The following is a 17,565-nucleotide window of genomic DNA, read 5'->3' as shown; positions in this document are numbered from 1 at the left end:
TGTACTGAGGTGCTGAAGCATATGCTGTCTATGGAACCTAGAAAACATTTATCTAGCTAAGTCTCTGAACAACAGGGCATTATCCATCACAGTGCCAACGTATTTACTTACTGCCTGTGGAGATATCCCAGGTGCCCACTGGCTGCAAAGAGTATAAAAGTGTGCTGGCCAGCTGCTGCACTCAGTTAAATGTAACATCAGGCGTTTGCCATAGCTGCCTTCTGCCTTCCTTTCATTCTCCAGAGTAAAGGTTTAACCCTGGCAGGCAGCTCAGCACCACACAATCGCCGGCTCATGCTCTTCAGGTGGGGTAAGGGAGTCATGATGGTAAGAGTGCAAAAACTCATGAGCTGGGACAATGGCAGTACACTAAGTACTGTAAAAGCTGCATGCACAGGCAAACCCAAGCCAGGAATTCATTTGTTTCTTCCCACGGGCAGGCAGGCGTACAGCCACTCCCAAGAAATTAGGGCTCAGCATACATAGCGGTTCCTTGGGAAGACAATCACCGCCACTCCAAATGTCCCTCTCTTCCTCATTCTGCTTCCATTGCTGAGCACGATGCCATATGGTGGGGGACATCCCTTTGGCCAGTCTGGGTCACTATCCAGGCTGCATCCCTTCCCAGCTCACTATGCACCCCCAGCTCCTGGTTGGCAGAACAGCGCAAGGAGACGGAGAGACTTTGGCTCTCAGATGCTCATCATCAGATGTTGTGATTTTCTTCTAAACTAGGACAAACTGGGAGAAACTGGCTTGTGGCCTAAGGAAGAGTCCAGGATTACAAAGGACTACACCACTATCGTTCATGGTATCATCTGACAGATCTGGGTAGGTACTGGTTCATATTTTCTGGCAAAGCACCACAAAAGATCCATTACCACCTTGAATGATTACAAAGCACCAGGCACTGCCTGGAAGACTTTGCTGATATCCAACTTCTAGGTTTTTTTGCTTTCAGCTTCTTAACCTTGTTCTTCCCCCTCCTTTATCAGTTGACTTGCAACAAAAGTTGGTTGCCTTGCTCTAGAAGCTTCTATTACATTCCCATCTATTTTTCAACCAAGCTGAATAATCAGTCTGCTTTAATTTTGCTTCATGCAGAACTTCTTCTGTACTTCTCACCAGTGAGACACCTTTCTACTGGATTCTGTAGTTGCTGTAAGTTTACATGGCTTCAAAAAAGGATTGAGCAAAGGGTGAGAAAATAAATGAATCTGTCCAGTGCTACTAGTTACAGAGATACAGCACCGGGAAATCCCTGAGCTACAAATCACGGTCATGCATCACTACACCTGGCCTAGATTCCTTCTGGACATCCTCCAGTGCTGGCTGTCAGAAAAATGGACAGCAGGCTTTCGTTCTCTCCCATTAATGCAGTTCTTACATTTGTATGCCTCACTCTCTACCTTGCCTTGCTTTTTTTAAATCTCTTTAGAAGAGGTTAGGGAATAACAGTAAGTGCTGACAACACTATGAGTACAAAGAGCATGGTATTTTATACATTTGTAATATGGTTCATTTTTCTTAACTATTCCTTCACTAATTGTTTCTAGATTTACCTACTTCCATCACTATGTACCTCATCAATTTTTAAGAGAATTATCCACAACTTCAGTATTCATCCTTGCACAGATTCCTCCCTTGTCTGCTTTAGTTTGCATTTAACAATAAAATATTTGAAAATTCAGAATTCTTAAGCAATTTTATAATTCAGTTCCTCCGAATCTTGATGTACTTCCACAACTCTTAGTTTTTACAGCCCTCAGTAGTTTTGTACCATCAGGAAACATTTGTATACTACATCTCATCCCCTTTGCCAGATGATTCATGAATATGCTGCATGCTGCTAAGTTTTAAGATTGAGCAGGAGCTCACGGAGGTAGATCTACCACAGAGATGAAGAACTACGGGAAGTAGATCCACATGACCTGACACTACCCTCAGCATACCTCAGCTCTCTGCCACAACATCAGGGCAGCAGAATTGCAGGAGCACCAGGCCAAATCCCTGTCTGCATCACAGCATCTGCCCTCACTTTTAACTTGGACACCACAAACAACGGCTTCAATTGTTGTGTTGTACACTCCCAATTACAGTACTCCTTGGATTGCCTCTTCTCTCGCTTTACATACCCGCGTGTTATGAGCAACTGGGAGAGGCAGTTAACTGGGGGAGAAAGTTCACAGGAGGGTAAGTTTCCTCTCTCCAGGCGGCAGAGAGCAGCAAGAGATATCAAATGCTATTGGTAATCTGCCTTGCCATTCTGGATGGGAGGAGGGGCAAAGCAAAACACTTCAAAAGAGAATGAGGAAGTAGACCTGTGATGTCATTGTGCAATAGCCTTCAGCTAAAGTCATATCCACCTCCAAGTTAGAAGGAAGAGCACTTTGAGGTGAAAGGAGGTGGACAGCAATGAAGGGGCTTCAGCTGTTCATTTTCAGTGCAGGTGAGTACTGACTTGGTTCTGTCTTAAAAGGTTGGGTAGAAGGAAACAGCACAACAAAGTCTGAGTAATACAACGGACTTGGCGTGCTTCAGTTTAATATAAATTTCAGCATGTCGATGATCAGGCAGGTGGGTTTACTCCCCCTATGCTGAATGCCTAGACTCACAGGCGTCTCGTAAGGCTGCAAGTCAACTTTGGAAACAGGAAAAGAATGCTGTACTTCAAGAGGCCGAAAAATATTTTTGAAACCAATTGTAATGCCTCCTGTTAAATGCAGCATTTCATCTTGAAGAAGGCATTTCCTCAAGCGAAGTGGAAAAGTCCTTGGGTTTTATTCTTTTATACGCATATCTGCATGGAGCAGATGTCTCCATAAGTTTAACTCCTACTGTTTATACTTGGGTATGATCTGTGATCTTTATATATTATGCATGTCAAGGGGACGCACAGCGATCCCTGCCTATGCATGTAACTCAGCAGTTTGCCCGTGGCCTTCGTCAGGCTTGCTCTTCCTTATCCTGCCTTGCAGAGTCTGAGTCTCACTACTTTAGGACTTGTCTTCTCATACAAACAGTCCTACGTCATCTTTCAGACTTTAGGGAGCTACTTACATGGAAACCACTCATAGTTTTTCAGTCAAAAATCCTGAAAGCCCTGCTTGGACAAACAGACCCATGAGAAGGAAATTCATGAGGTCTAACCTAATTAGAAAAAAGAATCATGCTCTGAATAAGATAAACATGACTTGAGTCATAATCTGGCGATCGTTGTGTAAATTGCATAACACTGTTAGTATTCGTCGTCCTTTTTCCTTATCCTTGCCCTTTGTGCTATCTTAAGTACGGATTTTCTGCTCTGAAAAGTTTACCATCTGTATGCAAAGCTCTTCTTGTCTGTTTGGGTAGGAGTCAAATGATAATTCAGAGTGGAAAAAAAAAAAAAAAGAATTGGAAAAGGTACAGTAGCTACCTACAGTACACTAGAGCAGAGGAACTACACGGCAGGGTTGGAACACAAGGGCTCCCTTGTCAGTGAAGGCTGCCTTCTGCTCACACTGCAGTGTGTGACTGATGGCTACTGTGTCCTTCTTGTTGAATGGAAGGCCCCACATTGGTCATTGTGAATCAAACAAAATCACGGAATGTCAGAATTGTAGGGGTTGGAAGGGACCTCTGGAGATCGAGTCCAACTCCCCTGCCAAAGCAAAATATACTTAAAAACTATACTTAAATTTTAATTCACATCTCACACGTGAGGTTTCCCCTCTCCCATGATGGAAGTGATTGGTTTCAGCTCTGCTAATTGCCCTCTCACTCTGTGTTGATACTATGCATTAACATGTATACAGTAACAAACGTGGAAGTAAACACTTTGATTTTCTTCTTCCTTTGCACTAGTACTCACGCTTTAAGTTGAGCAGAGAGAGGTAAAATTTTTCCTCAATTTAAAAAAAAATGTTATAAACATAAAGCATTAATGATAAAAAGTAATCTTAGGGCTTAAATCTAGATGATGCCATCCATCTAGTGATATAGTGGCTATTTGTCTCCACTGCTTTCCTTAAGTTCTTTCAGAACTGATTCTCCTGTCCTTTCAGTTGTCCAAGAAACAGGGACTGAATGCATTCAAAATACACATCAACAGTAACCAGCTGGCTGTTGGTGGCCCTGAAGTGGTCAAACATGGTGAGAAAGAGGATGGAGAGATACTGGCAAAGTAAATTGGCACACCTCAGGACAAGATCATGCAGCTTCCATGAGAGCCAAAAGGAGACATAACAAGGGAAACATGGGAGTGAGAAAGAGATGTCACAGGTGAAAAATGGGAGAGCAGCAGAAGATGGTGGGCATTAGGATGACAGCAACACACATATAAGCCATCTCTCTCATTAGGGGCTGTTTCTACAGTACACAGCTGTTCCATGACCCTGTACTGAAGAAGTTTGGGAAAACAAAACAAAAACCAAATCTCTTTTTATCGTAGATTTTAGTCATTCAACTGGAAGAAGCCAAAGCACTTCTGAGTGAAGCCTTAGGGTTGGGCAGTTTCTCCTCTGCCTCAGGGCTGAGTTAATGACCTGTCATTGAGGCCTGGCCTGGTAGAACAAGTTTCTGAGTGACAAAAGGATCAGGAAATTGGTTTTGCTCCATCTCCTAGTACAGATTATGATGCTTTCCATCTAAATGCGGGAAAGCATCTCTATCCAGTTGCGACAGGCAACAAGATGGCTTTTATAGGTGCCTCTCATGCAGGGGAAATGATTAGAAACAGTCAGAAAGCCCTTAGGCTATGCAAGCGTGGCCCTTGTGCTGGCTGCTGCAGAGCAGGGAAAGACCAGGGAGTGGCTGCAATAAAACGATGTTAGAGGTACTTTGCCCTGCTAGTTTCCCTTGCATGGCTGTCAGCAGTTACAGATGAATCAGTGCCTGTGAGAATAGAAACCACTACTGCCACGAGGAAGAAAACAATATGCATGCATAATTGAGTTTTCTACAGTCTTTAATCAAGAGTTGAGAACACAAAAAGGTGACAACTTTGGCTAGAAGCATCCTGCTCTGGTCAATCAGCCTTTTCTTACCAGGACAATACCAAGCATAAAAAACAATCTTGACACTTCAGAAAGCTCCAGGCATTTTCAGCAGAAGACAGCTGTGGAAAGGAGGGCATTTCTACCCTGCAGTAATGAAAGAGTGCAAAGGAGAGAAGAGGCGTGGCTGCTGTGGAAATTCCTATCCATCTTGTCTCAAGAGAGGGAAATGCAGCAGTTCTGGCAGGACAGGCCATGTCTACAAAGAGACTGAAGGGCCATTTACAGAGCAGACTGGATCCAGTTACAGAAAGTTTTTCCCCTTACGGGGGAAAAGATCGTAGTGCCAGCTGTCCCATACTAACCTGTGGTGGTATCAAAATCCTTCTGGTCCTTACACCATTATCTTTTAAGGGATGCTACAGTTCCCTGCTGTTACAGTCAAGGATCTGATACTGCTGATTTGCCAATGGCTTGTTTCTGTTGACCTAAGGTATGTGTGGCTGTGACAACTTTTTGTCTACAAATGCAAGCATTTACAATCCTTGTGCAACTCACAGTGGAATCCAGATGTCCTTTGTTCTCTTCCTTGTGGATCTCAGATCAACAGAGATACGGCAGAATCAGGCCCCAAAACTTGCTGGATGGCAGCTTTTTACTCACATCCTCCCTGAGGAGCACTAGCTCTGCCTGGTCATTCCAGAAGCAAACCTTCACCACTACAGCAAGCCTCTCTCAGGAAGCATAGATCTCTGCCCTCTTCCAACTTCCTCCTTTCCGGACCTCACTCCTCCTTGTCACAGGAATGCCTCTCAGCAGCATTTCCTTTCTCTTCTCCCTTCACTCTTATCTGGTTTCAGACAGTTTTCAAAAGGTGCTGTACAGAAAATTCAGAAAGATAAAACAAATTACATCTTTATATCCAAAGAAGTAAAGAAGAGGGAAGCGAGGCAAAGAAAGCAGAACTTAGCTCTTCACCATCCTGTTCAGCAAATCCCTGTAGTCAGTCAGCAGCAGCATTCGTTGTCTCCCGCTCAGAAAGGAATGCCATGGTGTGGTGAGCAGGGCTAGGGAAGTAATCCTGCCCCTGTACTTGGCCCTGGTGAGACCCCACCTCAAGTACTGTGTTCAGTTTGAACACCTCAGTACAAAAAGGACATTGAGGTGCTGAAGCAGATCCAAAGAAGGGCAACAAGGCTTGTGAAGGGCCTGGAGCATATGCCCTATGAGGAGTGACTAAAGGAGCTGTTTAGTCTGGGGAAGAGGAGGCTGAGGGGAGACCTTATTGCTCTCTACAAATACATGAAAGGTAATTGCAGTGAGAGCAGGGTTGGTCTCTTCTCACAGGTGATAGAACAAGGGGAAATAGCCTTAAGTTGGGCCAAGGAGATTTAGGTTGGATATAAGGAAAAGTCTCTTACCAGAGAGGGTTGTTAAGCACTGGAATAGACTTCCCAGGGAGGTGGTCACCATCTCTGGATGTGTTTGAAAACTGTGCTCAAACCAATCATGTTCCTGAGAGGCATGGGTAGGTTGGCTTAGATGTGATGATCTAGAAGGTCTTTTCCAACCTGAGCAATTCTATGATTCTACAACTAGCAGATGGGAAGTTGTAGGTTACTGCAGCAGGTAAAAAAGCCAACCATGGAAATCAGATGCCATTAGTTTGTCTGATTAATGAATTCATTTTCTTTCTAGTTCTGGTGACTGCTTATGCCCTCACTGTGGAAACACCTACCAAGGAAGTGCAGGTGGCACGAGGGAACAACGCTACTCTCCGTTGTAATTTTAATACTCACGTTTGGACCAGCGCAGGAGATTTTGTTGTCTGGAAGAAAGTGATCAGCGCGGTAAATCAAGCTGCATAACAAAATATATAATAGTACATCCAAGAGGGAGGTGGGAGGAGAGATGGAAGCAGGACAGCAGGAATGTGTTGTGGAAGGAAAAGATCCCTTCAAGGCCTATCTTCTTTAATCTCGGACCTAGGCAATTAGAAACTTTGATAGTAGATTCAGTTTAATACAAATCCATTGTGTGATATTAAGCAAGTCCCTTCTTCTCCTTCTCTTTTGGTCTTACGGTAATGTACCCTCAATATACAGTTGCACGTGCCTTGGGTTTATATCTACTTATATATATGAGATATTCAGATACTTCATGAAAACTTATGAAAAGCTTTGTAAATTTTTGCGTATATGTAACATACATATAATGTATGTATACATATTTGATGCAGTATAAGAAGTTTTAGTTGATATTAGTACATGGGAGAGATTCTTGAGGTCTCCCACATTCACAGGGAATATGACCTAAGGATCTCTGAAGTTCTTGGGGATTAATGAGAAGAGAAGCAGCACCTGGAGTCCTCCTTGCAGTAACTGCCAAGGGTTTCTTCTCTTAAGATCGCTGCTGGAAGAAGGCAAGGGAGTATGTAAAATAACAGGATTTTGTTGACACATGGATATCAAATAAGTCTCATTGTGTCCTACCATGAAAAGGAAAAGTAAAAAAAATAAAGACCCAGCAAAAGAAATCTGTCTCCGACCAGAAAAGATGTTTGAAAGAGTGAGAGTTTCTGTCTGGAATCCTTCTTACTTCCAAGTTGTCTTTTTCCCCCCCCCCGTTACTCTTTTCTGAGTTTTTCTTCTATTATGAATGAGCTAATCTATGGAGTTAGACCACAGACTTGCACAGAAGAAACAAAGGTTGCTTAGTTTCCCTCCCTCTCTGACAGGATGATGCTGTCACTAGGTATTTCGATGGACTCGTACAGTATGGCAAGGGCTATGAGAACCGGATACAGTTTACTGGTGATGTAAACAGCGGAGACATCAGCATCACCATTAATGAAGTAACCATGGAAGACAATGGGACATACGTATGCAGCGTTCGTCTACGGGATGACCCCCCCCGGCAGTCTGCACTCATGAGTCTTTTCGTCCTCAGTAAGCACGATGGAGACAAAATTAGATTCATTACATAACCCATTATCCTTCCTCTCAAGTCCATACCATTTTTTTTTTTTTACAAAAATTTACTTTCTAAGAAAAAAAAATCCCCCAGTAAATCTTAACTTACAGTTTTGTCTTTAGTCTTATCCTACAACTACAGAAGTAGGTTGGAAAGATTAAGAGCATCCAACTCCCTTAGATACTTGACCATAAGAGTCATATAGGTCACATTCCCAGTAACCTAGTAAACTCAATACAGATCATTCCTCATTCACTCTGTGGCTCAAGTTATCAATGGAAGAGTTGCTCAACATTAGAGATAGCCCAAAAAGCATTTTACAGTTTCTTCTTGACTGAAAAGTATCAAGAAGGAACAAACAGTCTGGGGACAACCTTCCTTTGAGAAGGCTGTAGGTGCAAGGTCTGTTCAGCAGGAAATAAATAGAAGCAGGAGAGGGGTTGAAAACAAAATACTACATATGATTAACCAAATTCTGTTTTTCCTTCCTTCAGTTGCACCATCCAAACCAGAATGCAAGATCGTGGGCACAGCAGAATATGGACAGACTATCAATCTAACCTGCATTTCTCATGAGGGCTCCCCAAAACCCACATATACTTGGCAAAGCTTCAACGTACAAAATGAGCCCCGTGTTCTACAAACAACAAGCGGTATGTCAATTTCAGAGACACTGAGGCATTGAGCTCTCTATAGTTCCAGGTTAGAAAGACTTTGAAACGCAAATATTAAAAACACACAAGAACTCTTTTTAGGAAACCCTTTAAGCAGCATTTTAAGAACTGACCTTTTGGCAAGACACATTCCTGAGTAACTTGCAAAGTGAGAAGGACTGTTACTTGAAGTAACAGTGGCCACTAAGATTTCCACTTTAGTTCTTACCTGCCAGGAAAGCTGTCTTCACTTTGGAAGCGGCCAGAAATAATTCCTACTCGATTGCTGAGATAGCGTGAGGATAAAATACATTTTTCTAACTGGTGTCCCTTTATTTCTCAGCTCACTGAACAAGTCACATTCTGGAGTTGAGAACAAACAAAAGTTGGTTCCAGAGATGACTCTTAACCTGGAGGAAAGTGTAATGAGAAACTGCTAAGCCATTCCTACTTAGAAAAAAGAAATTCCCAGCACTTTAGGACTGTCACACAAATCCTAATGCTTTACTTGCTTTTATTTTTACATTAGAATGTAAGAGAAGGATATGAATTTCCCTTTTTACCTCAGGTAGAATTATTCATAGAAAAAATGTGAGTTTAATAGCCTTTAAAGCGCAGTAGTATCACAGACCCCAGATTTATTACTCCAAGCTGCTTCCTTTCCTCCTGTTATCTTCAACTCCAAAAAGACAGACTACACGTCTGAACCTATCTTCCCTAAGTTATTGTAGCATTGCTGCACTAAATATGTTACGACTGTAGGCTGTTCAGCTCCCAGTAGTGATTCTTGCATGAATTATGCAAGAGATGGAACCTACACAGAAACACAAGCCACACTCAACTGGCCACTAAGCGGTGCCAGTGCATCACACAGCCCAGCACACACCCCGATTTGTCTTCTCCAAGCAACAGCTGTCTGCCACTCCTGCCTTCATTCTGTTCTTTCCCGGGACAAGAGTCTGTTCTGACTCACTTCCATATTATTTGTGTTAGCAGAACACTGCTGTCCAGTAGGTGAACCAGCTGGACCTGATTCCTCTGGTGGCTGGATCACAGAATGGTTTGGGTTGAAAGGGACCTTTAAGATCATCTAGTTCCAACCCCCTGCTATACACTTCTTACTGCGCTAGGCTAGTCGAGGCCCATTCTGCAGGACTCCCTCAGCAGCCACTCCAAAACTGACAGTATCTGACACACATTCTTCCAATTTTACTCAGCAGACGATTACTTTAATATAGTCAGATTTACAGTCCAGTAACAAATTGCAGTTAAGAGCTATAATTTTAAGTTTTAAGAGCTATAATCATCATATTGAAGGAGGAAGGAAAGAAAGTGAAGCAAGCTCAGACAGTTTTAAAATAAATGAAGCAGGTGGAGCTTGTTATTGGTTTGCACGCTCCTCCTAGCTGGCACTAGGCGTCAGCAAAGACTAAACAGAATCTCTGTCCCAAACATGAGCTAGAAAGAACTGAAATAAATCACAGAGAAGAAATAAATCACAGAGAACATAGCAGAAAAGCTACTGAAAAAGCATTCAGAGCTTCTCTATTTTCAAGCAGAATCAGTAGAAAGCAAAAAAAACAAAGCACTCATACAAGCATCAGTCAGACACGTAATAAGCACCACTCAACAAAGAGAACTAAAATTTAGTTACATTCCGCACTCTGCTGGGTTGGACAGGCAGTGTGTAGTATCAAAGCATTCCTGTGTCACTGTACTGTTTCTTCCTTTATTTGCACAGCCTGAACGGCCTCTCTAAGAGAGAGAGGCCACAACACTACTATTCCCCCTCTTCCCCCCCTTAAATCCTAAATCTTAAATCCTAAGGGTTGGAGAACTGAAGAACTTCTAGCCATCTCATATTCATGAGATGGACACTTGTCAAAGTCAGACCACTGGTTTGTGCTGTCTCATATTTCAAAGCAAAAAGGGCTCCTGGCCATTCACCCATTGCAAAAGAAAAAAAAGCAGTTACTAAGCATATATATTTCCATATGCTTCACCCACAGTTTCCCTGTTTTCTTTCTAAAAGGAATGTTCCAGTACAGCATTTTCTGTAATCAAAACAACACACTTTCATTTGTCCTCCCACAGATCACTGTAAGACCTAGAGACTAGCATGGAAATTCACAAGCAGAGGGAGCAAACCATGAGCTCCCATAACCTCTCCTCACTCCTTCCCATCCTGGAATGGGATGGAAGGGCTGCCATCCCCATTACCTGCCCTTCTATGGCTCCTCTCTTTTCCTGACTGGCTTTGTGTTTCACAACAGGAGAGCAAATCACTCTGAAGAATGTCTCTGCAGATACCTCTGGCTTCTACATCTGCACTTCAACAAACAGCGTGGGAAAGGAATTCTGCAACATGACAGTCAGCATTGTCCCACGTAAGGGCCTATGTGGAATAGTCCTTTGGAAGAACTGTACCAGAGGACACACCCTATGTAAAGAAAACTTAAAAATCCTGCTTTCTTTCAAGAAGTAGCACATTCATTTTAAACGCATTCTCAGCATAAAGAGCACTCAGAGCGCTCACTAATGCACAGAGCTGACAAAATCCAAAGCATGCATAACAAGCCTGAACCCCCAAAGTGTGAATCTAATCTCAGTAAAGTACAGCTGTGCTATTGTTGTGGTCCAGGGGCTGTTCCTGTAGGTTTATCACCTCCCCAGCACAGAACCAATTCTAGCTCCTGTAGTCAAACTCTCTGTCAGTAGGATCTGAAGACCAATCCTTGCGCTGATCACATTTGATAACATTCTCACTGCAAAGAGGTAATTCTCTTCTTCCTTTACAGCATCCATGAACATTGCCCTTTACGCAGGCATTGCTGGAGGAGTTCTTGCTGCAATTATAGTTATTAGTATTCTAGCCTACTTCTGCTGCTGCCGAGGGGACAAGGACTACGAGGAGACGTAAGTTACCTTTCTCAAAAAAAAAAAAAAAAAAAGGAACGGAACATACGAAGGGTTCATCTTCCTCCAGCATCAGCCTATGCAGGAGAAAGCACAGGAGAAAAGCAGTCACCAAGGAAAAGTATGCACTGTTTTTTTCCCCCTTTCATTTCTACCCCAGTGCCTCCCATCTCTTCTCACAGAACATGGCCATATGGATGGTTGGACTAGATGATCTTGTAGGTCCTTTCCAACCTTATGAACCTATATCATCAGATATGTGGTCTCTGGGGCAGAACCCAAACATTCCCTCTTGGAACTCAGTTGTCAAATTGCACTCAGTCAAGCACACTCAGCCACTGATGAAGCCCTAGCTGTTTCTGCCCTCGCATGCCCAAATCAACATTATTGCAAGAAAAACCACTGTAAGAGTGGCATGAGAAAAGATACACCAGTCATCTTCTCTCTACAGACATACTCACACCACCACCACATCATAACTTAAGAGTTTGGTCTGGTACACTTCTAAATCAACCTAGAGCCATCTAAAACCAGCCTAACGCAAAATCTCTTCAGTATAACTTCTATCTGGCTCTAACATTTCTACTCCTGAATAATGTTTTAGGGAAAGAGAAGATGCTGATGAACGTGTGCAGAGGATACCAATGGATACTCAGAGAGCAAAAGATGATGCTGAAGATGAATGAAGCAGGAAGCCAATGCCATCTTCACATCTCGCAGAGGAACAGACACCACTGGAGAAAAGAAAGCCTAAAAGAAAAGAAATACCTATCTCTTGCCACACCAAGTATTTAGAATAACCAAGTAAAAGCTAATGGCTCTGTCTTGAAGTTTCTGAGGGGGGGAGGATAGTAATCTCATTACCCTTAGAAGATGTGCTTAACATGCAGCGGGTATTAATATTTAACCTCACAGCAGAAAAATGCATATGAAGTGCTGTTCCACCCACTCATCCAAAAATAACCAGTCTTCTCACCGTCCCACTTACTGTAAAGAAGCCAGACAAGTCTATCTGGAGAAGAGAGTTGCTAATATATCCCTAGATCCACAGAAGGTTTCAAGTTGCTAAGGAAGGGTGGTCTTCTTTATGGTGCTATGCAAACAGAGCTTGCAGCACTGTCCAGTACAGAAATTATTTTAGGCTACACTGAAGCAAGATTTTTATGGACATTTTATTGAATATATTTTTGTATGCACTATGCAAAGCATATGTGAATAAAAGTATGGAAAAAACTGATGAGCAAAGGCTCTTGCTTGAAACAACAATACATTATAACAGAAGCCTGAAATATAACTTTCAAGAAGAGCAAGCAATCCTCCTCAGCGTTCTCCAGATTGCTGAACCATACACATCAGAATTCCAAGAATAACGACTTTCTGACTGCCTTTGTTTTGCATGATACTCTAATCATAGCCTTCATTTCTAGTAACAACTGCAAAGACCAGAGTTCCTCACAAAACACATCCAAACCCAAATCTCTCCGGCACTGAACAACTTGAAACACAGCTCAGCAAGACATTCTGAGAACTTCTTCCAGTGCTTAGTTTAGATGCATGACTACACACTGCAAAAAGATGGATTACCAAAAAAAGAACTGCACATAAAAGCTGGAGGGAGGTAAAAGAGCAAGGTACATAGCTCAGAAAGAGAAGAAGAAATACAGTGGCATATCTTATTCTCTTTTGCAATGAGAAAGTATAGTACGAATAACCTAAGTAGCATTTTGACAGGTTTTTACTGCAAAACAAAAGCTGCATCTTTTAGAAACGTTTCAGAACATTGTCAGTATTTCTGTTCCCTCACACTTACATCCCTGGGCTAAAGAGGGCTTCTTGCAAGGGATAACAGTGTGGATGCTTAACTGGAAAGACCAGTAGAAGGACACAACTATGAATACTATTTGTAGCCAGAAGCTGACTTTGACCACTAAGACATTTTAATATTGCATAACTTATCCTGAGAGTGAAAAATACAGAATATGTGAAACTTAAGTGCAGCTTGTCAGATGAAGTCTTGAAATGACATTTTAAATGACCGATGTGCAAACGTAAATGAAATCAGAGATTAACAAATCTGCATTACGATATCTGCAAACAAACAAACAAGAAACAGCCACAAAGTTCAGACAAGATTATTAAACAGATCCCCCCAAAGTCATGAATTCAGTTCTAAATAGGTCTCATAAGAACCAGCAAGGAAAAGGTAAGAGACAAACATGACAACCATTAAAGAACTACTCACACTCTGCAATGCTAAGCCCTGTTCTTCCTTTGGAAATAAATTGAGAGCAATGCAGAGAGCTGAGATACTTCACTGCTTCTCTTTTTTTAAACAAACATTTTGAAAGCTGCATATTTATCTGAGTGCTACACACATAGCAACCAATTTCTTAAATTCAGCCAGCCAGAAATGTATGCATTCAAATTTCTAACTACTCCAAGGTTTTCCTGTGGCTGAATCCATCAATTTCTGAAGCAAGAATAGCTCCAAGAGTCCCAAGTACACCTGGAACCGTTTGCCCCAGGGGTGGAAGCACAGCCCAACCATTTGCCATGGGTTGGTCCAAACTGCATTGGAACAGGGCGGTGCTCCTGAGCGCTTACAATACATTGATGATATCATTGTGTGGGGCAATACAGCAGGAGAAGTTTTTGAGAAAGGAGAGAGAATAATCCAGATCCTTCTGCGAGCTGGCTTTGCTATCAAGCGAAGCAAAGTGAAAGGGCCTGCACAGGAAATTCAGTTCCTAGGTATAAAGTGGCAAGATGGACGTCGTCACATCCCTACAGATGTGATTAACAAAATCACTGCCATGTCTCCACCCACCAGTAAGACAGAGACCCAAGCTTTTTTGGGTGTAGTGGACTTTTGGAGAATGCATGTTCCAAACTACAGTCTCATTGTGAGCCCTCTCTATCGGGTGACGCGGAAGAAGAATGATTTTGTGTGGGGCCCTGAGCAGCAGCAGGCTTTTGAGCAAATTAAGCAGGAGATAGCCCGTGCCGTGGCCCTGGGGCCAGTGCGGACGGGACAGGATGTAAAGAACATCCTCTACACTGCTGCTGGAAAGGAAGGTCCCACTTGGAGTTTGTGGCAAAGAGCTCCTGGAGAGACCCGAGGCCGACCCCTTGGATTCTGGAGTCGGGCGTACAGGGGGTCTGAGGAGCGCTACACTCCAACTGAGAAGGAGATCTTAGCCGCGTACGAGGGGGTTCGAGCTGCTTTCCGAAGTAATCGGTACTGAAACGCAGCTCCTCCTGGCACCTCGACTGCCAGTGCTGAACTGGATGTTCAAAGGAAAGGTTCCCTCTACCCATCATGCTACTGATGCCACTTGGAGTAAGTGGATTGCGCTGATTACACAGCGAGCTCGGATGGGGAACCTTAGTCATCCAGGAATCCTAGAAGTGATCACGGACTGGCCTGAAGGTAAAAAGTTTGGAACAATACCAGCAGAGGAGGTATCACGTGCCAAAGAGGCCCCGCCATATAATGAACTACCAGACAATGAAAAGAGATATGCCCTGTTCACAGATGGATCCTGTCGCATTGTGGGTAAGCACCGCAGATGGAAATCTGCTGTGTGGAGCCCCACACGACGAGTTGCTGAGGCCACTGAAGGAAAAGGAGAACCAAGTCAATTTGCAGAGGTAAAGGCTGTCCAGCTGGCCTTAGATATTGCTGAACGAGAGAGGTGGCCAGTGCTTTATCTTTACACTGACTCATGGATGGTGGCAAATGCTTTATGGGGGTGGTTACAGCAACGGGAACAAAATGGTTGGCAACGGAGGGGTAAACCTATTTGGGCTGCTGAACTGTGGAGAGACATTGCTGCCCGAATAAAGAATATGGTTGTAAAGGTGCGCCATGTAGATGCTCATGTTCCTAAGAGCCGGGCAACTGAGGAACAACAAAATAACCATCAGGTAGATCGAGCTGCCAAAGTTAAGGTGGCTCAAGCAGACTTGGACTGGCGACACAAGAGTGAATTATTTTTAGCTTGCTGGGCCCATGAGACCTCTGGCCATCAAGGAAGAGATGCAACATATAAATGGGCTAGAGACCGAGGGGTGGACTTAACTATGGATGCTATTGCACAGGTTATCCATGACTGTGATACGTGCGCCACAATTAAACAAGCCAAGAGAATGAAACCTCTTTGGGAAGAAGGGCGATGGCAAAAGTATAAATATGGGGAGGCGTGGCAGGTTGATTATATCACCTTGCCACGAACTCGCGATGGTAAGCGTTACGTGCTCACCATGGTGGAAGCAACCACTGGGTGGCTTGAAACATATGCAGTACCCCATGCTACCGCCCGAAACACCATCTTAGGGCTCGAGAAACAAGTCCTGTGGCGACATGGCACTCCAGAAAGAATTGAGTCCGATAATGGAACTCATTTCAAAAATTCTCTTGTAAATACTTGGGCCAAAGATCATGGTATTGAATGGATTTATCATATCCCCTATCACGCACCAGCTTCTGGTAAAATTGAAAGGTACAATGGGTTGTTAAAAACCACATTGAAAGCAATGGGTGGCGGAACATTTAAGCACTGGGAGAAGCATTTGGCAGAAGCCACCTGGTTGGTCAACACTCGAGGATCCATCAATCGTGATGGTCCTGCCCAATCCAGATCTCTACCTACTGTAGAGGGAGATAAGGTCCCTGTAGTACACGTAAAGAACATGTTGGGAAAAGCAGTTTGGGTCCTTCCAGCTTCTGGAAAGGGCAAACCTCTCCGTGGAACTGTTTTTGCTCAGGGACCTGGGTCCACTTGGTGGGTGATGCAGAAGAATGGGGATGTTCAGTGTGTACCACAAGGGAATTTGATGTTGGGCGAGTGCAGTCGGTAATTCCATGTATATACTTATATATGTTGTGTGTGTGTGTATATAATGCATGTTAATCACTGTTCTTCTATACATATATATCAAACATGATGTAGTGATGTGGAATAAGGGGTGGAATGTCATGGTTTTATGATTTTTGGTACTGGTATTCCACATCGTAACATCATGTAGTGCATTTAGAGTTAAAGAGTTAATGCTCCAGCTCCGTGGATCATCGATAGTTCCAGGTATACCTGTCTCAGAAGAGAAGAACAACTCCATTCCCCAGAGGACTTTGCGATGCTTTGCGTTCTTACGTGTTTACGCACAGAGGGAAAGATAAAAACTGTCTGCGGTCACGGGACACCCTCTTTCCTTTTGGGATCGACTCAGCAGTGGGTGCTCGCTGCCATCCGCCTTCAGCGTTAGCGTAAGGCCTTCGGTTTATCGGACACTCTCTCTTGCTCATTTTATTTGATTTATTAGCTTTAATTCCAATTATATTGTATTACATTGTGTTATTTTGCTTTCCGATATCTTATTTAGTAAATTAGCTTTCCTCCTCAGATCGCTGCCGCTGTTTTGTTCCTAGGCCCATCTCCCTTTTCCCTTTCCCCCTTCCCTGGGGCGTGGGTCCCCCGCACCAATCGTCACAGAACCGGGCCGAACCTGCCCGTAAACCGTTTGACAAACTGTCACCACACTTTTTCATAGAATATCTGCTTTTTTGCATCGAATGACTACTCGAGTTCTCAGTGGGTGGAAGAAACCAATTCTGAGCAATCCTTTGAGACCATGACACTGTATACTCTCCAGTGCATCCTGTCATACCTCCACTGCTCTCTCCATTTGTAGAGAGTTACACTGAAATTTTATCTTCCATATACAGATGAGGTGAAGGGGGTTACTAAAGAAAAAAAATAAAGCAGCACTTGTTTAAAGCTGGAGTGGCCACTAAAGAATTTCTAATTCAATGATGTTGCTAATCACTCTTGAATTTGCACTCCATCCATTAAGAAACAGAACTACCATAGCATTTCTTTTTAGAGAGGACACAACTTCAAAACATCTTCCAGTAGATCTTCTCTAAGTCCAGTAAGTAACAGTTTCATCATTTCAACAAGAACTTGAACAATCAAAAGTTGCACGTAAGATGAAAAGACAACCAACATTTTCTCCAGACAGCAGTTTATTTCCTTAAGAAAAAGAAA

General features: G+C 43.1%; 1 protein-coding gene across 1 annotated transcript; it reads left to right on the top strand.

Moving 5' to 3' along the window:
• Positions 1-2,362: 2,362 nt before the first annotated feature.
• GPA33 (glycoprotein A33) lies at positions 2,363-12,367 on the top strand. Its single transcript, XM_065744117.1, has 7 exons — positions 2,363-2,449; positions 6,675-6,826; positions 7,714-7,924; positions 8,444-8,602; positions 10,876-10,989; positions 11,401-11,518; positions 12,123-12,367. Exons 1-7 carry the CDS (start codon positions 2,416-2,418, stop codon positions 12,202-12,204), a joined length of 870 nt encoding a protein of 289 aa, XP_065600189.1. The 5' UTR covers positions 2,363-2,415; the 3' UTR covers positions 12,205-12,367.
• Positions 12,368-17,565: the final 5,198 nt, after the last annotated feature.

This window comes from Cyrtonyx montezumae, unplaced genomic scaffold (assembly GCF_038088225.1).
Source record: "Cyrtonyx montezumae isolate F1298 unplaced genomic scaffold, pur_monq_1.0 scaffold_3, whole genome shotgun sequence".
NCBI lineage: Eukaryota > Metazoa > Chordata > Aves > Galliformes > Odontophoridae > Cyrtonyx > Cyrtonyx montezumae.
This window is presented reverse-complemented; position numbering and strand designations above follow the sequence as displayed.